Source organism: Montipora foliosa, chromosome 6, assembly GCF_036669935.1.
Source record: "Montipora foliosa isolate CH-2021 chromosome 6, ASM3666993v2, whole genome shotgun sequence".
NCBI lineage: Eukaryota > Metazoa > Cnidaria > Anthozoa > Scleractinia > Acroporidae > Montipora > Montipora foliosa.
The window spans coordinates 48060163-48081464 of NC_090874.1; the positions used below are offsets into that span (position 1 = coordinate 48060163).

Genomic DNA, 21302 nt, shown 5'->3' on the forward strand with positions numbered 1-21302 from the left:
TGATAGCAGTGGTCCACAATGGCGGCTACGCAGTTATTCAAGTCAATCATCGGATATAAACTCAAGCTGATTTTTTATTTTTAATTTGAATAGAGCTGCTTTTTTCTCTGTATTGCAATTTTTGGCATATCTTTAGAAGCTCTGATAAGGTTACATGATGCCTGGAGGACCTATGACTAGAACAGAAAAGAAAGGAGAGCGAGAGAGAACGACAACGACCAAACAAAATACTAGTAATAGCCCATACTTAGAAGTTACTCCACAAATTATTTCCTTGGGCATTAAACCGTTTGTTATTTTCAAAAAGTGGTTTAATCGATTTCCTTTTGTTCAGTAGTGTTCAGGAATCGATGTTTTGTTGACAACTGAAAGGAAATAACAATCATCTGTACTCTTTTGGACCGAAGATATCGAAAAGGAAACGCCCTTGAAAGGAAACCCTTTTAAAATCGGTGCTCATACCTACAAACTGTAGATATGCACACAATTATTACATCTAATCACTTTCCTTTCCAGCGTGCGTAATGCCTCTTGTTTTAATAACGCTTTTCGTTTTCGAAGCTTTTTTGTAACATTTTTCAAAGAAATAAATATTAAACTACAGATCTCTACCTTCACAAACTTATTTTATATGTGCGTTTGGAAGACATATTTCTATGCATTTTGTAAAACTGACCATATTTATGATTTCTAATCAAGTTATAAGATAAGCAAATGAAGAGTGAGTTGTCTTATCCAACGTTAGATGGTTTCCTTACTTACTTGACCCATAAAGGCGCTGTTAAACTCGGCCTGCCTGTAGCCTGTTCCCTTGAGGCTCAAACGAAAAGTTTCAACCAACTGTACTATTTGGAAGGATTGAATCTACCCCAGCTGTTTCACATAACATCAAATGTTATGGTACCAAATGAGACACCAATCATTTCTTAACAAGGTGCGCTCATTAATGTGACGTAAAAGTTTATCATAGCAACGAAAATGCCTTCTAAAAAATGCCCTATATTTTGTCTTCAAAAGCTTGTATCTCAGAAACGAACTCCGTGACCCCCATTTTTTATTGCTCAAAAGTGGTTAGCAAGCTAAGATAAAAAGTGAAAGAAAAGATAAAACTCTTTGCAAAGGTATAAAAAATTCTCTGCAGCGCCGGATTCAGAGCCACCTTAAAATTTTGTAGTTGTGAAGGTGGCTATGAATATGCTCCAGAGATTTTTTTCTAACTTTGCAGCCGATTTGCTAGTTCCCTATATAACTATTATTCCAAGAATTGAACTACTTTCGAATGCAAACACATTCTTTCACTTTGCTTAAAAATACCACCGATAACTCGAGGGAGTAAGCCCTACAAAGAACTTGGAAATTTATTAAGAAATGAAAAACGTCTTCTTTATTCCTGACGATTTTATTCATTTGTTATACAGAAGAACAGGAAAAAATTTTCACCCGTCGTTTCCCTTCTATTTTGTGATCTTTGAATGTTGCAAATGACACATCTCTTTTCCTTATCACGGTAAAAGTCTGATGTTAAGGTCGCTAAGTTCACCAAAACCGTTCAAAAGTCTATCTCGGGCTTTGTCAGTAATGGTGACAGTAAAGTGGTTGATCGTCTGTTAAAAAGAAGGCCGTTTTTACGCACGCTCACTCTTCGAATTAAACAAAATTACAGGACGCAAAAATTAAACATGTTTAGCAAACATTTGTACTCTATCGAAATAGCGACAATTGTATTGCAGCGAAAAAACGACAGCGACATTTGTCTCTAGCCAAATCACAGGTAGCCCAAGCTCGATATATGTGTATTTGTACTGTACTATATTATGCAAGAGTAGAAATATAAGGATTTGTATGGGGAAAATGTTTTTTTTTCAAAATTCAAAAAAATATTTACAATTTAAAATAAAAAATAGCTTCCCTTTTTTCACTCTTTTTTTTCTTTTTTTCAATTTTATTTAATACCATACCATACTTACATCAATAACAATACTGATACTTACACCTACAATACAACACAATCAGTATTAGTTCGCTTGCACTGCTTACAATTCTTACCAAAAAACAACAACAACAACAACACCAGAACAGGCCAGCTTACTCCTGTCAATAATTTAAGTTCTAAATTTGAAAAGACTTAAATAAAATATGCGTGGTTTATGATTTATATGCGCCTTGTTTCTTTTACCTTCATTTTCATTTTCTTTTTCAGGGCATTAGGGTCAGGCTGTCAAGAGATTAAAAAACAACAACAGAGGCTCCCACTTTTTTAAAGCAATTGTAGTTGTATTTTTTTCCATTTCATGGATATGCTTGAAATACAGTAAGAAATCTTTTAATTTTGGACAACATTTTTGCTGTCTACATAGCCAAATATAATATTTAGCATTTAAGCAACAGAAGTTAATTTGAAGCTCATGCTTAGAACTATCTGGCCTTAGACCCAGTGCTGTATCAGGCTCTAAGGGTGCCTCTTTAGCAATGACTTGGCAAGACTGTAGCCATACCTTAAAATTAGTTTAAAAAACTTGAGTTTTTGGGCAAGCCCAAAATAAATGTGCCAGTTTCTCTGTTTCTCTTTCACAGAAAGTGCATTTCTCGCTGTCAACGAGTCCAATTTTTTTCAAGAAGTTGCTTGTTGATATTCTTCTATGAAGGAATTTGAACTTGAAAGTTATAAGTTTAGTGCTCTTTGTACATTGAAAAGCCATTTGATAACCCTCTTTCCAGTTCAGTGAAATCTTGCTTTGTCGTAAAAAAGTCTTCCTGCCACTTTTGTTGACTTTGGCTGGGTGATTCGCTTTTCCCTGATACAAGTTTCTTGTATACTAGTTTACTTGATTTTTTACTTTTTAAGACGTTTAACAAGAAACTTTTATGTTTAGTCCACATTCTTGTATTATGGGGTATATATCTTTGGAGTTAAATTGAAGAAATGATTCTTTCTGACCAGATTTCAAGATTTTCTTTGAAAAATGGGTCTGATATTTTGATAACATTACGACTGTCTTTTATGTCAAGATTTCCAGTTAGTGTTACTTCACCTCCATATTTTTCAAGCTCTAAGTCAAAAAAAACTTTTCCAGCTTCCACAGTTTTTCTTATCTAGATACCTTTTTATTCATGTGGCTTTAAGACATCTATTAAAAGAAACTATATCAATCATTTTTAAGTCCCCCTTCTGAGTAGTCATTTATCATTACCTTTCTTTTTATTTTGTCGCCTTTGCCATTCCATAAGAAGTTATAAAACATCACATTTATCTCCTTTATTGCTGTATGATATGTTTGGAGAGGAGAAAAAATGTATACTATCTGTGAAGCTATAATCCATAATCAACTTAATTTTTTCCATTTTATCTTTGTAATTCAAAGATATAGTTATATCGGGGTCTGTTGACAATCATACCCCTAACGCGCTAACTTTTTTTTTCGGCCATTTGAAGTCTTATTCAGGGCAAAGTTTAAAATCCAAATTCGCCCTTGCACCACTCCACAAAGCTTCAGTCTTTTTGTCGTTAAGTCTGAGGCCGGATATATTACTAAAATGCTGTATTATCTTCAAAGATTCTAGTAAGGATTCTTCGGAGCCGTCTAAAATAAGGGTCGTGTCATCTGCATATTGACTAAGTTTAATTTCTTTGTCCTTTACAGTTATGCCTCGAATTTCTTTTTTTTGTCGAATTGCATTGGCAAGTACTTCTACAAAAAGAATAAATAAACATGGTGACAGAGGGCAACCTTGCCTAACTCCCCGGTTAAGCTCAAAGAAATTACTTGCCCATCCATTGTTTAAAATACAGCTTTGACTATTAAAGTAAAATACTTTTAACCAGTTCAACAATGATGGGCCAAAGCCAAAGTATTGGACAGTTTTACGAATAAAGGGCCACTCTAGAGTATCAAAGGCTTTTTCAAAATCAAGAAAAAGGAGCAATCCCGGCATATATTTCGCTTTTGTATATTTGATGACGCTATCTGTTAAACGAATGTTTTCTCCAATAAATCTGCCTCTAATGAAGCCGGTTTGATCATAAGAAACAAGTTTTGGCAAGAACGTTTTGATACGGTTTGCAATAGCTTTTGTCGCTATTTTGTAGTCGCGGTTCAAAAGTGTTAAAGGTCGCCAGTTTTTTATTAAATTATGATCAGCATCCTTTTGTGGTATGAGCTTAATAATGCCCCTCCTTTGTGATATCGAGAGCTTTCCTATTTCGTAAGAATAATTAAAAGATTTTATCAAAATTTCCGCCACGTCATTCCAAAACACTTTGTAGAATTCACAGGGGACTCCATCAGTTCCCGGGGATTTGTCTGGCGCCATGCTTTTCAGCGCTTCTAGACATTCATTCTATCCTAATTTTCCCTCATAGAGAAATTGAGAAATTGTTCATCCTTATTCAAAACCTTTCTGTTTTCTTGCTGTGGAAACAAGAGGGCCCCTTCTTGGTTGTCAGTACCTACTTTACAGCTGTAAAGATATTGGTAAAATGATTCACATTCTTTTAAGATCTCTTTGTCTGTACAGATGAGGTCGTTGTCATTAACTTTAAGCTGGGTTATTGTTCCTTGTTTCATTGTACCACTGAGATTTAGATCTTAAAATTGCTCCTTTTGTTCGGTATTCTATTATTGCCTCCAGTTCGCGTTTCTTTGTTTCAAGTTCCAACCACACTTTTTCGCTTTGGGTTTCATCGTTATTAAATTCAGAAAGACGTTTTTCAAGAGTTGCAATTGCTTGTTCTATTTCCTCTTCTTTTTTCGATAGTTTCTTTTTCTTGAAAGTTCCATATTTCAAGGACTCCTCTCTCACTTTCAATTTAACCATTTCCCATAGTAAGTTAGGGTTAACCGTATCATCTTGCGCATATTCATCCTTGGTCTGTTTTACAATAGCGCTTTATACTATTACTAAAAATAGATTTTGTTACGTGATAACCCATGAGACCCCCCGCACAGACTCGGACAAACATTGCGACCAGCTTAAAGGAAATGTATGAGCGAGAGCTGTAAAATTGAAACAAAACGACGGAAAATCTCGTCAAAAAATGACTTAGCGTTCTAAAAGGAAGCGGCATGGTTGGTACCAAACACTGTTGTTGGGGTGACTGTAAGACAGACTCAAGATATGCAGATAAATGGCCAAAATCACTCAAAGAGTTGGAGGAATCAGGGGCACCCAACGAGAATATAGTTCAAAACCACTTAAACATAGCATTGTTAAACGTATTTTTGTATTTAAATGGTAGATATAGGCATATTTTTATCCCCTAAAAACTTTTGATCTGTTCGGATTTCCTAGCTGAAAGTGTAGTGATCCGAAAATTGTAGGTATCAAAAGTTATCTTTTCGAAAATTTCAGCCAGAAAAATGGATCCCGAAAATTCTAGGTGACCTTTTTAGGGTAAAAATCCTTCAAAAATGGGCAATTCTACTTTTTTTTGTAGATGTTCGAAAATCCTAGGACAGGCAGGCAAGCAAGAACCTTTACAACAAATGTTCCGAAAATTCTAGATCTCAAATCGTCTTCCGAACAGATATTTTCCGAAAATTGACGTTGGGTGCCCCTGGAGGAATCGGGGAAGAAAGTATTCATTCCCTTCCCAAAACCTTTGCGAGACATGGCAAAGTGCAAGCGTTGGCTAGTGGCTTATTCGCGTGAATTTTTTACGGAGAAAAACATAACAAGAAACACTTATCTTTGTGCTCTTCACTGGCCCGGCGAAAAAGGTCCAACAGCCGAATTTCCCGATCCACTGAAGGCAAATCTAAGACCAGCGCAAGTAAGTCGAGCACATGCTCCTAAGATAAAAGCACCGAAAGAAAGAGAAAATCCAGCGTCAAAGAAACAGAAATTATTCAATGACAACTACGAGGAACAATTATTTAACGATATTACAGTTTCTGATGATCATGATCAGGAGTCACAAGAAGTTGAACCGACCGACAGTCGACGAAAGCAGTTTTATTGATAAAGAATGTGTTGATGAGGAATGTGCCGTGACCGATACATACACTTACGTTAACCCTTCAGGAAAGTTGGTTTCTGATCAAGGCTCTCAGACTATATTGAAAATACGAGTTGTCCGCAAAGGTCGAAACTATGATTTTGAAAAACGTCTTCAGGATGATCGGCAACATTTTGGATTGATTCTAGCGCGTAGTAATGAACGTGCCCATAGTTGAAGAGCGAAGGAATGTTTTGAGAAGGAAAAACACGCCAGCCAGTCGACGGAATACACGGAATGGATATCGATCCAGAATTTGTCTTTACATCAGAATTTTCATGAAGAACTTTGGCCGCAAACCATTTTCCATGATCGATTGCCGGATCAAGGGTGTAATAATTCCCGCTCTTCACACAGTCTCTCACTCGCTGTATAAGATCTTCTCGTTTACCGCTTAATTTTAAGCCCCTGCATTTTAACCACCGTTTTAGCTGGTCTACAGTGTAATCTTCTGGTTCTCTTTCAAATTCGGAGCCAGGAACGCCGTCCTCTTCCGTCAGAACTGTAAGGGAATGAAGCGAACTACTCGCCATTTCCATTGCAGCTCTCAAAGAAGTGGAGTTTGTTTGTTTGAGTCACGCGGGGTCTAAAATTTCATGACGTCATTAGTATAAAGCGCTATTGACTTTATCCGATTAACATACTCAGTGTCATTTAAGAAAGAGGTGTTAAGTTTCCAAAACCCCCGCCCTCTATTGTTAAAATGCAGCGAAATTTGTAATGTAATCATGGAATGATCCGTTTTATATCCTGCAACGCTGTCCGCACTGACAGTGTTGCAAAAAGTCGCCTGATTTACCAGGAAAAAGTCGAGCCTGCAGTGGACTTCAGGCTTCTTTTGTCGCCACGTAAATCTGGAATCTCAGGGTTTAAAACTCTCCATGCATCTATTAAATCAAGGTTTTCAAAGAAATCGGCTATCACTTCCGCGTCTTTTTATGAGTTCTAGCAAGACCACCTTTTTTGTCGTTGTCAACATTCAATACTAGCTAGGTTAAAGTCACCACCTATAATTATCTCTTCGCCTTTAATGTCGAGCAGATGACCAAAAACAGAGGTGGAGAAATTTGGATCATCTTCGTTTGGAGCGTATAAATTTGCTAAAGTTATATGTTTTTCATTTGTGGTCAGGTCACATATTATGAATCGTCCCTTGGGATCGATATAAGCTTTTGAGAGTTGAAAGCTGAAATTATTGTTTAAAAGTATGGCTACACCTGCTTTGTTACTAGAACAGCAACTGAATAATGCTTGATAACCCCATTCAGCTCTCCAATCGAGTATACTGTCTTCTGTACAATGGGCTTCTTGAATAAAATACATCGACATATTTTTGCGCTTGAGCCAGTTGAAAATGTCTCGTCTCTTTTAAGCCTGTCTCCTAGTCCCCGCGTGTTAATCGATCCTATTCTGAGATCCATTTTCTCGCATATTTTGTTAAAGAAAATTGGATCAAAGGCGCTCGAGTGCATTATTGAAATAAACCTTAAAGGTGTAAGCTGAAAAAACAAAACAAAAATACATAAATAAACATATCTACTCATAAACACACTTAAAACCAATAATATTAGAAGACTGCTGAAGGAATACGGTTGCATTTGTTACCTTGTTCGTGTTTTCCATTTCTAAGCCGCCCAATATTACTTTAATCTAGATGTTGGAAAGGCCGAATCTATCAGGCTTCATTTAAAATAAACAAAAGACAGTCAAAACTATAGCCAAATTAAGCTTACAAATCAAGTTCGTTACCTACAGGCCAGAATTTTCCTCTGATGAACAGCTTATCGGGCTCTGCCTTGCTAAATGAAGCCAGGATGTTGTTTCGCCTGGCCTTCTTAAAAGTGTCCATTTGTGCTCTTCGCACCTCCACAATCTGAAAGGGCAGATCTTGATACATCTTATAATTGGTTTCTCGCAATCGGAGGCCTTTCTTTGTCTCTGGTACAGTTTCTGGGTCGATTAAGAGCGATTTACGTGGTTTTTGGTTCCTCCTCTTTTCCCTCTATATATTCTTTACCAAAGTTTGGGCACCGAGACCAAGCCGCCGAACGGATTCACCGAAGGGGAAGGGCCATAAAGTCGCTCCCAAGTCTTCGATCGCCTCGAAATTCCACGTAGATCACGGACGATACCTCCGCTGCCCATTCATCTTCTTCATTTGAACCGCTTGTAGACTGAGAAGGAATTAAGGGCAGCCAAACTCTGCAAACATTTGCTTCGAAAGCCATCGAATTCGGCTTTTATTCGTTGGAAGCCTAAGACAGTTGGGAGAACGCTTAGCGACCCGCGATTGGTCAATGAGCACAGTGGTGACCAATCGTGAGTCATGGCTGTTCGCGACTTTGTTTGTGCTTTAAAGGCTTCTTTTTCCAACAAGACAACAAAACTTGCGTTAGTACGTTTTGGTAAATGAAACAAGTCTTTTTGGCTTATCGTGCTCCTTTGGTGAACGGCTTTTGGAGCCACAGGTAGCCACTCCTATCACTGGTGACTTTAGTGGTGGCTTTCCACTTTTTTATTTAATCTCTATAGCTATGGCTTTTAATACCCGTTGAACGAAGCGCTGATTGCCGGAGCGAGGGGCGTAAATGGTTCGCCGTGGGGCTTTCACTGTTATCAGCGCTTTATAGCACAGGAACCTATGACGTGTAAATGAGTTTTCCCTTATTTTCCACATTCCAGACCACAACGTCATTTTGGACAGCTCCCAAGCCAACAACGCTCTCATCTGGATTGGGAACGTTCGTGGCGATGGCGGGTATCATTGAGAAATACATGCAAACCTTTTGAAACCAGGGCTTTGTCGTCTCTTTGGGATAGTATCCACACGGAAGCTATCGAAAAGGAAACGCCCTTGAAAGGAAACCCTTTTAAAATCGGTGCCCATACCTACAAACTGTAGATATGCACACAATTATTACATCTAATCACTTTCCTTTCCAGGGTGCTTAATGCCTCGTGTTTTAATAACGCTTTTCGTTTTCCAAGCTTTTTTGTAACATTTTTCAAAGAAATAAATATTAAACTACAGATCTCTACCTTCACAAACTTATTTTATATGTGCCTTTGGAAGACAAATTTTTATGCATTCAGAGCCACCTTAAAATTTTCCAGTTGTGAAGGTGGCTATGAATATGCTCCAGAGATTTTTTTCTAACTTTGCAGCCGATTTGTTAGTTCCCTATATAACTATTATTCCAAGAATTGAACTACTTTCGAATGCAAACACATTCTTTCACTTTGCTTAAAAACACCACCGATAACTCGAGGGAGTAAGCCCTACAAAGAACGTGGAAATTTATTAACAAAAGAAAAACGTCTTCTTTATTCCTGACGATTTCATTCATTTGTTATGCAGAAGAACAGGAAAAAAATTTCACCCGTCGTTTCCCTTCTATTTTGTGATCTTTGAATGTTGCAAATGACACATCTCTTTTCCTTATCACGGTAAAAGTCTGATGTTAAGGGTCATCAGCAAAAGTGTTTTTTTTTCTTTTCTTTCGAAACTGGCTTACACTCATACAACAAAAACAGTTTCAAAGAACTAAATAAAACATCATTTTTAGCAACTCAACTATAGCACTATGATTTTGATCGCCATTCGAGCAACACTGACCGTTGAGATTATATGAGAAACGAAGTATAAAATAACGGGTAAAACTAGCATTTTACTATAGATCTAAGCTTTCTGTCATAATTTCACTTACAATAATCTCAGTCTGTTGGTTTAGTTAAAGCAGTAAACCTCTACTAAGCCTTTGGAGCTTGTTCTACTGGTAAAACCATGTTTGTTAACCCGTTCTACTTTTGTTTTTACAAGTTCGGCAATCACTAAAGTGTCCGGCTCTGCTAGGGTGTCTTCTAGCATCTTTGACATCGATTCTGGAAAAAGAGAAAAATAAACAAAACAGCTCTAAATATAGCTGGTTCTTTTGAGCATACACAATGCGCCGATGCGAATGGCTACCTGCGGGACGATGCTGTCTTCGAATTCCTTACAAAAGATGACGTTTAGACATCTATGGGAGATTCATAGAAAGGAAACACCAAAAGAGACATCACGAGGTGATAAATGACCCATCTTCAGAAAAGGCTGAACGAAAACAGTTTTTCCACCTATGTGAAGTGTATCCTTTAAATATGCTACTGTGCATGCGTGATAAGCATGTGGAAATTACATTTATGACAAAAGCGTGTTAGAGGAAACTTTGAATTGTTTACACTACGAAGCTACGATAATAGACAAATCTGTTGGGAAGGCTAGCACGTTTGACGTCTTCATTCTTTCTCTCCCCTCCCCCCTCATTCGATGTTGTGCAAAGCTGAATGGTTTTAGTGGGAAATTGTTGAGTTACCCTCCAACATTAAATAGAGGGGAGGGGTCTATATAAGAAAAGGTGAAACTATTTCTTTTGCGCTTTAACAGAAGCGGGTTGAAGTAGTGCGGTTCATTTACATAACCTTCCCAACTACTTTTGACTATTGTAGCATCTCGTTATCATGCCATCTTAGGCCTATTTGATTCCTATCGTCAATTTTCCAATTTGAAAGTATTCTTGTTTCTGAGTTAAACTCGAACTTCACTTACCATTTTTTTGGAAATTCCAGCGTGACATCATCGCCAACCAGCAAAAATGGCGCCCAGTGCTTTATAGAGCAATACTGCTTTGACTCTCGGAAAGATTTCATTGCTTGTTGAAGAGCTGCACTTGCGCTTTTTCCATCTACCAGGTGCTGGTAGAAGCTCCTCATGAAAAGCAACGTTACTTCGTCATCAATTGCCCAGAGTGACACCAAAACAGACCGAGCTCCAGCACACAGGAAAGCCCTTGCAATTCCCACCACTCCCTCAGACTTCAATTCCCCTCGGCCACTGTGACAACAGCTCAGCACAACCAGCCTTGCTCGAAGAGAAATTGTCTGAACATCCGACATTTTCAAAATGAAGTCTTCCCCTTTGGGGATTTGCGATTTCCGTTCGGTATTTGGGGCTAAAGCAATTTCTCCCGTTTTTTGGCATCCATGTGCTGCAATGTGAACTAAAGCAACTGATCTCATACTTTTCAGCACCTCAGCTTTCGTGGCACTTTTTCCAGTCAGCGGTGTTGTCTGCAGAAGTTGTCCAATCATCTCTACTTCTTGTTTTGCGCACGGAAGCTGTTCCAAAATGGGTTCCCCTTTCTTGTTAGTAACTTCCTTCAACCACGGATCACCTACAAGCAGTGCTCCAGTCTTACTGTGGAAGTCTTCAGGTGCACCAACGATCACATTAAAAGCAGTCAACGAGGGAACGGTGCGGATCCTGATAGATTCACTCAACGCAGAATATGGAGCCAAGCAAAATGGTCCATCGGGAACAACGATTAACTCATTTCCTTGGAGCAAGTCTGCAATTGGCCCGAGTAAGACATCATACAACGGTTGTAAAGAGTCAACGGAGGATGAAGATGGTAGAACTGCTTTCTCACTGATACATCTTTTGCTCCAAGACAGGTCATTGCGTAGTGGATCCAATGAACGATTTTCGCATCTGACACCATCCCCTACGCCGATCCCTTTCAAAATAGTTTCCATCAACAAATCAGCACTTCCATTTGCAATTTCGTTTTGTCGAAAGCTGATCTTGCTGTCTTTTCTTAGCACCCAAAACGTGATCTTGTTCTCGTCAAGTGCCACAAAAACGGCTTGTGAAGGTAAAAGCTCTAATGCAGCTATAAGAGTTTGATTCGGAGCAAGTGCAGAAAATGACTGAGAGTCAATGCCGTATTGATCTTGCAAAATATCGCTCAAAGCCTGTGCTCGACCTTTCTCAGCAGCATACAAAGCTTCTTCAATCTCTCCATTCTTCATAAGTGTCCTCCACAGAGCAGTGTATGCCACGCGATAAGAATCACGAAAAGTTACTTTTAATTCATCTTCTGACTTCAGACTATGCCTTGTTTCATCAAAATGTTTTATACTTGAACGATAACAGCTGAGTGCAGCAAGGAACCCAACAATTCATGATCATGACCTTGCGAATACCACGCGATTCCCTCTCCTAGAAAGTCTCCAGTTTCCTTAAAAATACTAAGACTGTGTTCATGGTATTCCATGGCTTCCTTAAAATAACCTAGATTGCAGTAGGCATTTCCCAGATTTAAATACGCTGATCCTTCCCCATTCCTATCCCCTACTTCTTTAGCAATACTAAGATGTTTTTCGTAGTACTCAACGGCTTGTTTAAAATTACCTAGAATACGATACGCATTTCCCAGATTTCCATAGGCTAATCCCTCCCCAGCCCTATTACCTACTTCTTTAGCAATACTAAGATCTTTTTCGTAGTACTCAACGGCTTCTTTAAAATTACCTAGACTAAGATAGGCATTTCCCAGATTTCCATAGGTTGTTCCCTCCCCAGCCCTATTACCCACTTCTTTAGCAATACTAAGATGCTTTTCGTAGTACTCAATGGCTTGTTTAAAATTACCTAGACTAAGATAGGCATTTCCCAGATTTCCATAGGCTGATCCCTCCCCATCTCTATCCCCTACTTCTTTAGCAATACTAAGATGCTTTTCGTAGTACTCAATGGCTTCTTTAAAATTACCTAGATTGCGATAGGCATTTCCCAGATTTCCATAGGTTGATCCCTCCCCAGCCCTATTACCTACTTCTTTAGCAATACTAAGATGTTTTTCGTAGTACTCAATGGCTTGTTTAAAATTACCTAGATTGCAATAGGCATTTCCCAGATTTCCATAGGCTGATCCCTCCCCAGCCCTATCCCTTACTTCTTTAGCAATACTAAGATGTTTTTCGTAATACTCAATGGCTTGTTTAAAATCACCTAGATTGCAATAGGCAATTCCCAGATTTCCATAAGCTGATCCCTCCCCTGCCCTATCACCTACTTCTTTAGCAATACTAAGATGTTTTTCGTAGTACTCAATGGCTTGTTTAAAATCACCTAGATTGCGATAGGCAATTCCCAGATTTCCATAAGCTGATCCCTCCCCTGCCCTATCACCTACTTCTTTAGCAATACTAAGATGTTTTTCGTAGTACTCAATGGCTTGTTTAAAATCACCTAGATTGCGATAGGCAATTCCCAGATTTCCATAAGCTGATCCCTCCCCTTCCCTATCACCTACTTCTTTAGCAATACTAAGATGTTTTTCGTAGTACTCAATGGCTTGTTTAAAATCACCTAGATTGCGATAGGCAATTCCCAGATTTCCATAAGCTGATCCCTCCTCCGCCCTGCAGCCTATTTCTATGAAAATATGTAATGCTTGTGCATAAGTTTTTATGGCCTGTTGATAATCAGGTAGGTTGAGGTAAGCACCGCCGAGATGAAAATGAGCCCTTCCTTCACGATATCTGTCTCCTACACTTATCGCAATGGCAAGCTCTAGCATTCGCTGCTCTACAGCCTCTAACTTCCTATCTACCATTCTTCAATAACTAAATGACAATTAAAACTTTTTCCATGAGATGATCCAATGTCAAATCGATGTCAAATGAAGCTGGAAGGAAAGAAAGATAAAGACGCTTGATGTTTAGTCTGCTTTTTAGCTTCGAAACGAAAACGTTCTTCCCACCCTATTTCCTCCCAGGGTGATTAGTTAAGGGGTGGTATCAACGGGTTAACACGGCGGATTTGCCCTCACCTTTGCAGGAAATCAATTACGATTCTAGATGAAATAATTCATTTGTTTTCTTACAAAAAACGGCCACAGAGTTAGATAACAAAGCGAGAAGCATAAAGTAAGAAGAGGTTATGGATGACTGTAGCTTACCAATAACTCCAAACCCCACCCCCCCCCCCCTCCCCTTTCTTTTTTTCACAAGTCAAACACTGAGCAAAACAGTTGTGCTTTACTTGCTTAATCGTCAAACAAATGAAATAAAATAACTCATATCGAGTTCGGCAGTTGCAAAATTTAGCATCGCATTGCCAATGAAAACCGAGTAAGCCAGAATGCTAGCACAATAGTGAACTAACGCTTTGGAAAGAACAAGAGCTTTAAATATTCCTTCTGAAAGATTGCTTCTTGAATCTTTACGCATTCACGCCACTTTGTTTTGCATTTGACTTACCAATGGCTATATGACAAAACGCGTTTCATTTAATCGGAGGTCTAAACGTCACTTATCACTAAAAACCCAGCACAATGACAACTTAAGCAAAGAAGAACTTAAGGGAAAGGACTCGTCATAAAATGTCCTATTCACTTTTTTGATCATAGTTGACTGGGTGTTCATAATAAGTTATGAATGCACGCCAAGGATCAGCGGTTCATTGAGCAAGTTAGAGAATTTATTTGTCAGCTATTGGAGCTTTAAAATTACAAACTGTGAAACATCATAAATCCATGACATGTAGAAAGGAATTGCATTGCGTTTGGGAAAGAACATGATGCTTTATGTTTGAAGCCTTTTTGAGGGGGACGTGGGGGGGGGGGGGGGCATTGAGGTCTATAAGAGACTGTAAACCCCCTTCCCCTTGTACAAACTGAATATCTGAACAAAATACTTTGTTGATGTATGCATGATATGGACTAAACTTATATTCATGTTATAGGTATTTGTGGATGCCTTGGTTGTGAATAACACATATCCTCTAGTTTGTCTTTTCGGCTTAAATGTAAGAGATCCAGATCCCCCAAAAATAAAATCGTCCCTAAGTGGATGGTAATACATCGCAACAGAGGACTTAAGGTAGTTGAAGAGACCAGAAAGAAAGATTTTGCTACCAAATGCATGAGTGGTATCCGGATAAGGCGGGACAGTGAACTGTCACGAGAAAAGAATAGCGACAATTAAATAGTCATGTATGGATGGAGTTTTCGAATAAGTTAAAAAAACAAGAAAGTGTGAGATAAAAACTCAAGTTTACCACGAAGCAGGACTTAAGCAAATATCGATCAACGCTTTACTTCTCCACTTATGAAAAACTATGACCAAAAAATCAGTTCTCGTATTTTATTGGATTTCAAAACTATGTTAACTAAACACTAAGCGACCCAAGTTTTAAGCCTTGATTTCAAAAAGACACCTGTTTATTTTAACTAGAATTTTCCTTGTTAATGGTCCGCCATTACTAACTTTGAATATTTGAGAGAGTTGGATCGAGGAGAAAATAACGACAAAGACTCATGAGTTAAAGAATGCAATGGATGTGTACGAGTCTTTAGTTAATTAATATGCAGCACGGGAGTTTCGGGCTTTCAGACTTTGAAACTAGTGTTTTGCTGCGTTTTAAGCTGGTGAGTAAATGACGTCACTTTCCCTAGATCCAACCCTCTGAGGTCCCATCGGTTAGTTTTGAACGTGAGTATTGGCGGACCGTGAAATCCAAAATTTACACTCAAAGTAAACAGCCTTTGGATAAATATCCAAGCTCAAAATTTTGCCAGTCAGGTGTTAAGCAAACACACTGAAAATCTGAAGAAAACAGAAATGATTTTTTGATTATAGTGGCACTTTAACTGCAGCGCGCCTGAAACTTTTGTTCAATTCAAACAAGCGTAACGGTTGTTTTGTAAAGCCTGCAGGCCTAGGATATTGTTTTTCGTCCTGAATTTTAATCAGCCGTTGGCGAACCGGTACAGTCAAGCACACAGGGCTAGTTTCAATACTCTTGAAGTATTAAAGTATTTACAATCATTAGGATGAACTTGAAAATTACTGACCTTTTTTCCTCAGTGAGTCACTCAGAAAGACACAGCATAGTGATTAGAGCGCGACCAAAGAACGAAATCTGCAGTCTGATTTTAAAAAAAAAAGGAAAAAAAAGCAAAAAAGAAACACGAATAACTAAATGGAAATACTCTTTTTTCTTGGAATGGTCCGTACCTCACAAATTACTTTCTTTGCCTCACTGTACTAGAAACATACATTTCGTTTCCGTTCCTTTGTCACAGTGTGAAACTAATATAAAACATTTAGCATGAATTAAACTTTAAAAAAAGAAACTATAACAAGCTGTAATGGTGTCAAAGCAAAACGCACGCATTTTGTTTTTTTAAATCGAGTTCTAAGATATAGTGATGTAGTGACAAGAATTTTTTTTGATAAGCTTAGCAAACAGAAGAGCATTTCTTGAGCCAACCTAATCTCAATTAACAATCTGACCATAGAATTGATTTCTCTTACGGAGCACTTAACTTACCTTTTGCAAATAATTTAAAATACTGCGTTTAAACAATACAGAGATTACAGCAGAACAAGAAAACAGCAGTTTGGGAGAGTCGTGTTTACTTGGCGAAGGCACAGAAAGTGATTTGTTCAGTTGCAGTTTTGAATATATATAGCGGAAATCATTCTATTATCAGCTCTGTGATATCACGTTGTTTTGACTCCAGCATTATCACAAATAAACGGAAAATGAAATTACGCCCAGTGAAGATAAAAGAAAAAAAGTGTGCGGCTTTAAGAGTACCCGACGATTTGGATAATTATGAGCCTTACTGCCATTAAACATGCACAGCTAACTAAACCAGCACGCTTATTTATTCTGCTCTCAGAGCTTTACGGCAGGGGAAGCATCGAAAACCAAGCACTCGAAAACGAAGAACATAGCACGAAGCACACAAAAGGTCGAAATCGAAATAAGCACCCTAAGTCGAAAACGAAGCGGAATCCCAACTCGAAAACGAAGCACCCAATTTTCCATTAGAAGATCGCTTTGGCTATAGACAAAAACCAAATCTGTTATTGTTGATCAGAATAAAAATCAACTTTCTAAAGATCGTTTTTCTGCTGTTTCTTACCATATCTTCGAGTTTAGCAAGTTGGGTAGGCAGCAGAAAATCACTATGGTCTTTAAATCCTTAAATGGTCTTACACCCGAGTATTGAAGCGATGTGTTTATCAATCGATTTGACGCTACTAAATATTCACCGAGGGACACCGTGAACAAACTTGCTGTTCCAATACCATTTTTTTGGAAGACAGTTTTAGGTATGGTGGTGCGGTGTGGTGCTTTGATCTGGTGTCTGATTCATTAGATGTTTTACTTCCTGTGATCACGAAAATAGTAAATGCACCTTTGTCTATTGCACACTTCCCTTCCGAGTGGAAGGAAGCGATCGTAAACCCTTTGCTTAAAAAGGACGCCAAGGACTCTGCTTACAAGAACTTGCGACCACTCAACAATCTATTATTTGTATCCAAGATTACTGAGAGGGCAGTATTTGACCAGTTGTACACCCGCGTTACAGATAATGAACTATTTCCTGTATTTGCAGTCGGCTTATAGGAAATCACACAATACTGAGACGGCGCTGCTTAAAATAGTTAAAGACACCCTTCTTAACGACATCCTGATTGACATGAATCGCCAGCACGTGTCTTTGCTTGTATTGCTTGATTAAGCGCAGCATTTGATACGGTTGACCACGCCATACTCTTGCGGCGCCTAGAAACGTCGTTTGGTGTCACAGGAGATGTTCTCAAATGGTTCGCCTCCTACTTGTCTGGTCGCTCTCAGCGAGTTGCGGTCAATGGAGAACTGTCAGACAGATCTCACCTATCATTCACCTATCATTCGGTGTTCCTCAAGGGTCATACAAAGCAATGTATGGCATTCTTTCTCAATTGAAGCTTAATTATCTCCGAAAAATGCGTGGTTACCCTCACGTTTCTTTTTGGATACCGAGATCACTTGCTAAATTCTGCTGTCTCCGTATATTTTTGAACCGCGCAAAGATATCCCTGTATTAATAAGCACCTATTCAAAGGTATTTTTGCCCCGGTTTATGATTATGCAGGAAATATAGATCTTAACAATTGTTACTGAATTGGGGGTAACCACTCATTTTTCAAAGATAATTGATGAATAATATGTGTAAAAACCTTTAAAATACAAAGCAATGTATGGCATTCTTTCTCAATTGAAGCTTAATTATCTCTGAAAAATGCGTGGTTGAACAGCGCAAAGATATCCCTGTATTAATAAGCACCAGCTATAAGAAATCCGAGTATCTCGAGATGCGCAGACCGTATGCGAAATAACAATAGTAGGCACCGTCCATAAGCGATTACGGTGAGAAATTTCTAGGTATATAATGCGAAGGCGCACATGAAGCGAAACTGCATCTTCACCTCAATTTCATGCAATTGCACCAAGCTGTGGGTTGTCCGTCACGTCTTTCGCACCGTGTTAATAGTTTGGTTCCTCTCTTCGTTTTCAATTCAATAACTGGGTAATAGATTTTAACGGCGACAAGCGCAAGGCTATGTCCAGTCTGCGGCGTTCAGTACATTTTTACCCAAAGAAGTTACTTCAAGTTGTGATATGAGGTCACAAAATCGTGCAGAAGCTGGGATAACGCTCAGAAAGGCAGCCAAAGAGAAAGCAATTTGAAAGGCTGCTGAACCATCATCATCAGGGGAAAAGGTTTTGGAAAAGTAATGCAAAAATAACTACTACTCAGTTTTATAATAAACCACTTTATTTCCAAGTTATGTTTATTACAATTTTATGCAAAACAAAACGAAAGATGCGATCACGCGATAAGTGGAAAAGAAAAGAAAAAATGAAATCGACCTCGATTTTCAACGGAATGAAATCCAAGCTCGATTGAAATCGCTCTCGATTTGTTGAGGACGATAAGAAGTCAAGCTCGAAAAATAACGATGTCAAAACGATCCGAGGTGTTAACAAACTGGAACTCGAAAGATCCGGGAAATCGACCTCGGTTGCACATAAAACTAAAATGATCCTTTCCCTTTATCGCGCTCGCAAATAAAAGTGAACACGATTTCCAAAACAGAGCTCCGATTTAGTCGTGTACGCAGACACAAGGACCACGAATTTGAAAGCGAGCTCGCACTGTAAGTCGAGCTCGATCGAGTCTGAGCACGATGGCCACACTGGATGTCGAATCTTTCGAGTTCCAGTTTAAATTACGAACTAGCCCTCGGATCGTTTTGACATCGTTATTTTTCGAGCTTCACTTCTTATCGACCTCAACAAATCGAGAGCGATTTCAATCGAGCTTGGATTTCATTCCGTTGAAAATCGAGGTCGATTTCATTTTTTCTTTTCTTTTCCACTTATCGCGTGATCGCATCTTTCGTTTTGTTTTGCATAAAATTCAAATTCTAATAAACATAACTTGGAAATAAAGTGGTTTATTATAAAACTGAGTTGTATTTATTCTTGCATTACTTGTCCAAAACCTTTTTCCTTTGTTTCTGTTTCTTTTTTATTTCATTTTTGGAACGTAGCAGCGATATGTGCGAAAATGCCCAGTTCTCCTTTAATAAAACCATGCAGTCCCTTTTTAATTTGTTGTTTATCGTTGAACAGGAGCAGGCAAGGGGCAGAGGAGAGGAAACTAGGCGATAAATATTTTCCTCCCACGTGGAAAGAAAGCGATTGTCACGTCTACTTTGGCCGGGGTTGAAATTGAAATTGAAATGAAAATCTGGCCCCAGTTGTTGAGAAGGTGGATAACGCTTTCCACCGGATAAATCACTATCAAGGGATCATGATCTCTTGTCACTATCCATTGGATGGCACTATTGGTTTCGCCATGACTTATCCACTGGATAATGAGTGCTACCCACCGTTAGTGCTATCCATCGTTTGAACAAATGCTGGGGGGCTGTACAGGTTTGTATTTCGGAGTAAAAGATTTAAAAATTCTAAAAGCTAATAGAATTCTTTCCTCATATCATTTTTCTTTCTTGAAAATTCAAAACTATGAATCCGTCGGACGAAGCACGACGATAAAGAGAGGAAAAAAATAGTCACCGTTTGCTAAGAATAACGGAGATTGGTTGTGTATCTTCCCACCCACCCCGGAAACACTTGTAAAGGCATACTTTTTCAGATAGGAAGTTTTCTTTTTGGTAAAAGATAGTTTTCATTTACTGTGCATTGCAACTGCATCATGTTCATTGTGAGATCGCAACTTCTCATTGTATTAACACGTCCGAATGTGCTTTCATTGGCTAACTTTGGTGTAATGATATTTACAGGAAGCAAAAACATTTAAGGAAACAATTATTGTTCCGCTAATATGTAACAATGAATAATTTTCAACGCTTGGGAAAATGTGGCTGATTGGCAGTAGCTATAAGCACGGTTAAACTCAAAGTGGTGGTTCGTAGTGTATAGGATACATGAATATTTTTGCACACTTAATTCTCAGAAGTACCGTTATATACATTTTTCATGGCAAAAATCGATTACTTAGAGAACTGGAGTGTCCGTGGAAAATTGCAGAGGCAAAACGGCTAAAAAATTGCGCATTGTCACAACATAACTACCACCTCTCCATTGCCGCCACATTCGATTCTCTCGTCCAAGTAGGATTGGAAATCTTGTCTCCTCAACCCTTTCCTCCTATTCCGACCAAGTTTTAGTTGGCCCCAAGCTGATTCCACTTCCTGGGTATGCACGCCAGTTCGTGGATCAACAAAATTATGAGCATGGACAGCGACTCTATGTGCTCTAACGTTTTGCAGCCCGATCAATCCATTGTAGGCAGCCCAGTCGTCTGAGTGCACTATAGTGCCTGGAAGAAGGCACCTCTGTATGATGGGCAGCAGAGTGGTCGCATCTCTTCTCTCCACAACTTGGAAATAGCCCCTTGCTGGAGTATATTCTGCCGATACCACACCAAAAACCCACGCTTGACTTGCAGCTCTTCTTCCCCTGTTGTACTGCAAGATTTATTAAGAGATGCAGATGTTATCTTTACATAAACGGCCAGAACTTGAAAGGCAACTTTTTGGTCTTACAGTTCTTCTTCAAACCAAAGAAGCAGAAAACCATATCTGATAGTCAAACTCTTTTAATAGTTTATGGGTTACTTTTTTTTTAATTGCCGTGATGACTCAGTTTTCGTTTACTTTTGTCAGGGTGTGAATTATTCTTTTTTGTGATGCTGAATGAGAAAATATGTCGTGGCTATAACGGGTCGCTGTTTTATACGCCATTTATTTAGAGGCTACAACTTTTACCTTAGACTTGTGGTTGAACCTGCTCTCATCGCACTTAACCACAGTTCCAGGACCTCCGAATGGAATGAATGGTCTGATTTGTAGGTCTACAGAACAGATATGTTGAAGTCGTCTGCATATCTTCGACGTCAGAGAAGCATTAATTTCCAGAGCTCTCACCATTCTATGCTGTTGGTCATCTTGAGTTAAATAGTATACGGCCTTGAGGAGGGTGGCTAAAGCTACCTTAGGGAACTCTTCAAAAAGAGTATTGGTCCTAAGGCTTCTTCTTTTACGGCATCCGCTGCAGCGCCTGTTAATTGGGCAAAACAACAACGTGAAATGACTAAAGACCTGGCCAAAC

The 21302-nt window shown here is 38.8% G+C and overlaps 2 protein-coding genes and 1 pseudogene across 2 annotated transcripts in view; all 3 read right to left on the reverse strand.

The window, feature by feature from the left end:
* The window catches only part of LOC138007546 (uncharacterized), a 20691-nt gene extending 2559 nt beyond the window's left edge, over positions 1-18132 (reverse strand). Inside the window, exon 1 of the mRNA XM_068854522.1 lies at positions 18089-18132. Coding sequence (XP_068710623.1) covers positions 18089-18099 — 11 coding nt within the window. The 5' untranslated portion in view covers positions 18100-18132. The remainder of the gene's footprint in view (positions 1-18088) is intronic.
* On the reverse strand, positions 8903-16284 carry LOC138007545 (tetratricopeptide repeat protein 28-like; annotated as a pseudogene).
* A 1705-nt stretch (positions 18133-19837) lies between the features above and the next one.
* Positions 19838-21302, reverse strand: part of LOC138007547 (tetratricopeptide repeat protein 28-like) — a 41146-nt gene continuing 39681 nt past the window's right edge. The window contains exons 6-7 of the mRNA XM_068854524.1: positions 20960-21251; positions 19838-20659 (exon numbers count right to left, since the gene is read on the reverse strand). The gene's annotated coding sequence lies outside the window, so the exon portion shown is untranslated. The remainder of the gene's footprint in view (positions 20660-20959; positions 21252-21302) is intronic.